Source organism: Oryzias melastigma, linkage group LG9 (assembly GCF_002922805.2).
Source record: "Oryzias melastigma strain HK-1 linkage group LG9, ASM292280v2, whole genome shotgun sequence".
Lineage (NCBI taxonomy): Eukaryota > Metazoa > Chordata > Actinopteri > Beloniformes > Adrianichthyidae > Oryzias > Oryzias melastigma.
Window position 1 is genome coordinate 1,271,716 of NC_050520.1, and position 488 is coordinate 1,272,203.

General features: G+C 47.7%; 1 protein-coding gene across 3 annotated transcripts in view; it reads right to left on the reverse strand.

Annotated features, from left to right (window-relative positions):
* si:dkey-13n15.2 (protein transport protein Sec24C) overlaps nucleotides 1–488 on the reverse strand; it is a 9,784-nt gene that overhangs the window by 6,208 nt on the left and 3,088 nt on the right. For all 3 annotated transcript variants that reach the window (XM_024257981.2, XM_024257980.2, XM_024257982.1), the window contains 2 exons: nucleotides 368–479; nucleotides 165–292 (listed from right to left, as the gene is read on the reverse strand). In XM_024257981.2, the coding sequence (XP_024113749.1) occupies nucleotides 165–292; nucleotides 368–479 (240 nt within the window). The remainder of the gene's footprint in view (nucleotides 1–164; nucleotides 293–367; nucleotides 480–488) is intronic.

Here is a 488-nt window from a genome sequence, read left to right on the forward strand (position 1 = left end):
ATAGAATAGAATAGAACAGAACAGAATAGAATAGAATAGAATAGAACAGAATAGAACAGAATAGAATCAAACAGTATAGAATAGAATAGAATAGAATAGAATAGAATAGAATAGAATAGAATACAATAGAATAGAATACAATAGAATAGAATAGATTTAACGACCTCTGCAGCGTTCGGCCTCCCCAGGGGGGTGACCAGAGCCCCCAGAGGCAGCCGGCTGAGCGCCCCCGCCTGAGCCTCACAGGGTAAACAGTAGCAGGTGGAGCGGATCACGGAGGGACTGGCATTACCTGAGATTGGAAAGAGGCGGAGTCAAACTGAGAGAAGTCGACCAAAGACTTGAAAAGCAGCACAGGTGAGTTCACCTCGGTCCTCCGTCACACAGGAAGTGGTGGGAAGAGGAGGAAGAGGAGAGAAGGGCTCTGAGATGAAGGTCCTGCCCCACCATTCAGCTCTGTCCTCCAGCATGACCTTCACCTGACCCAC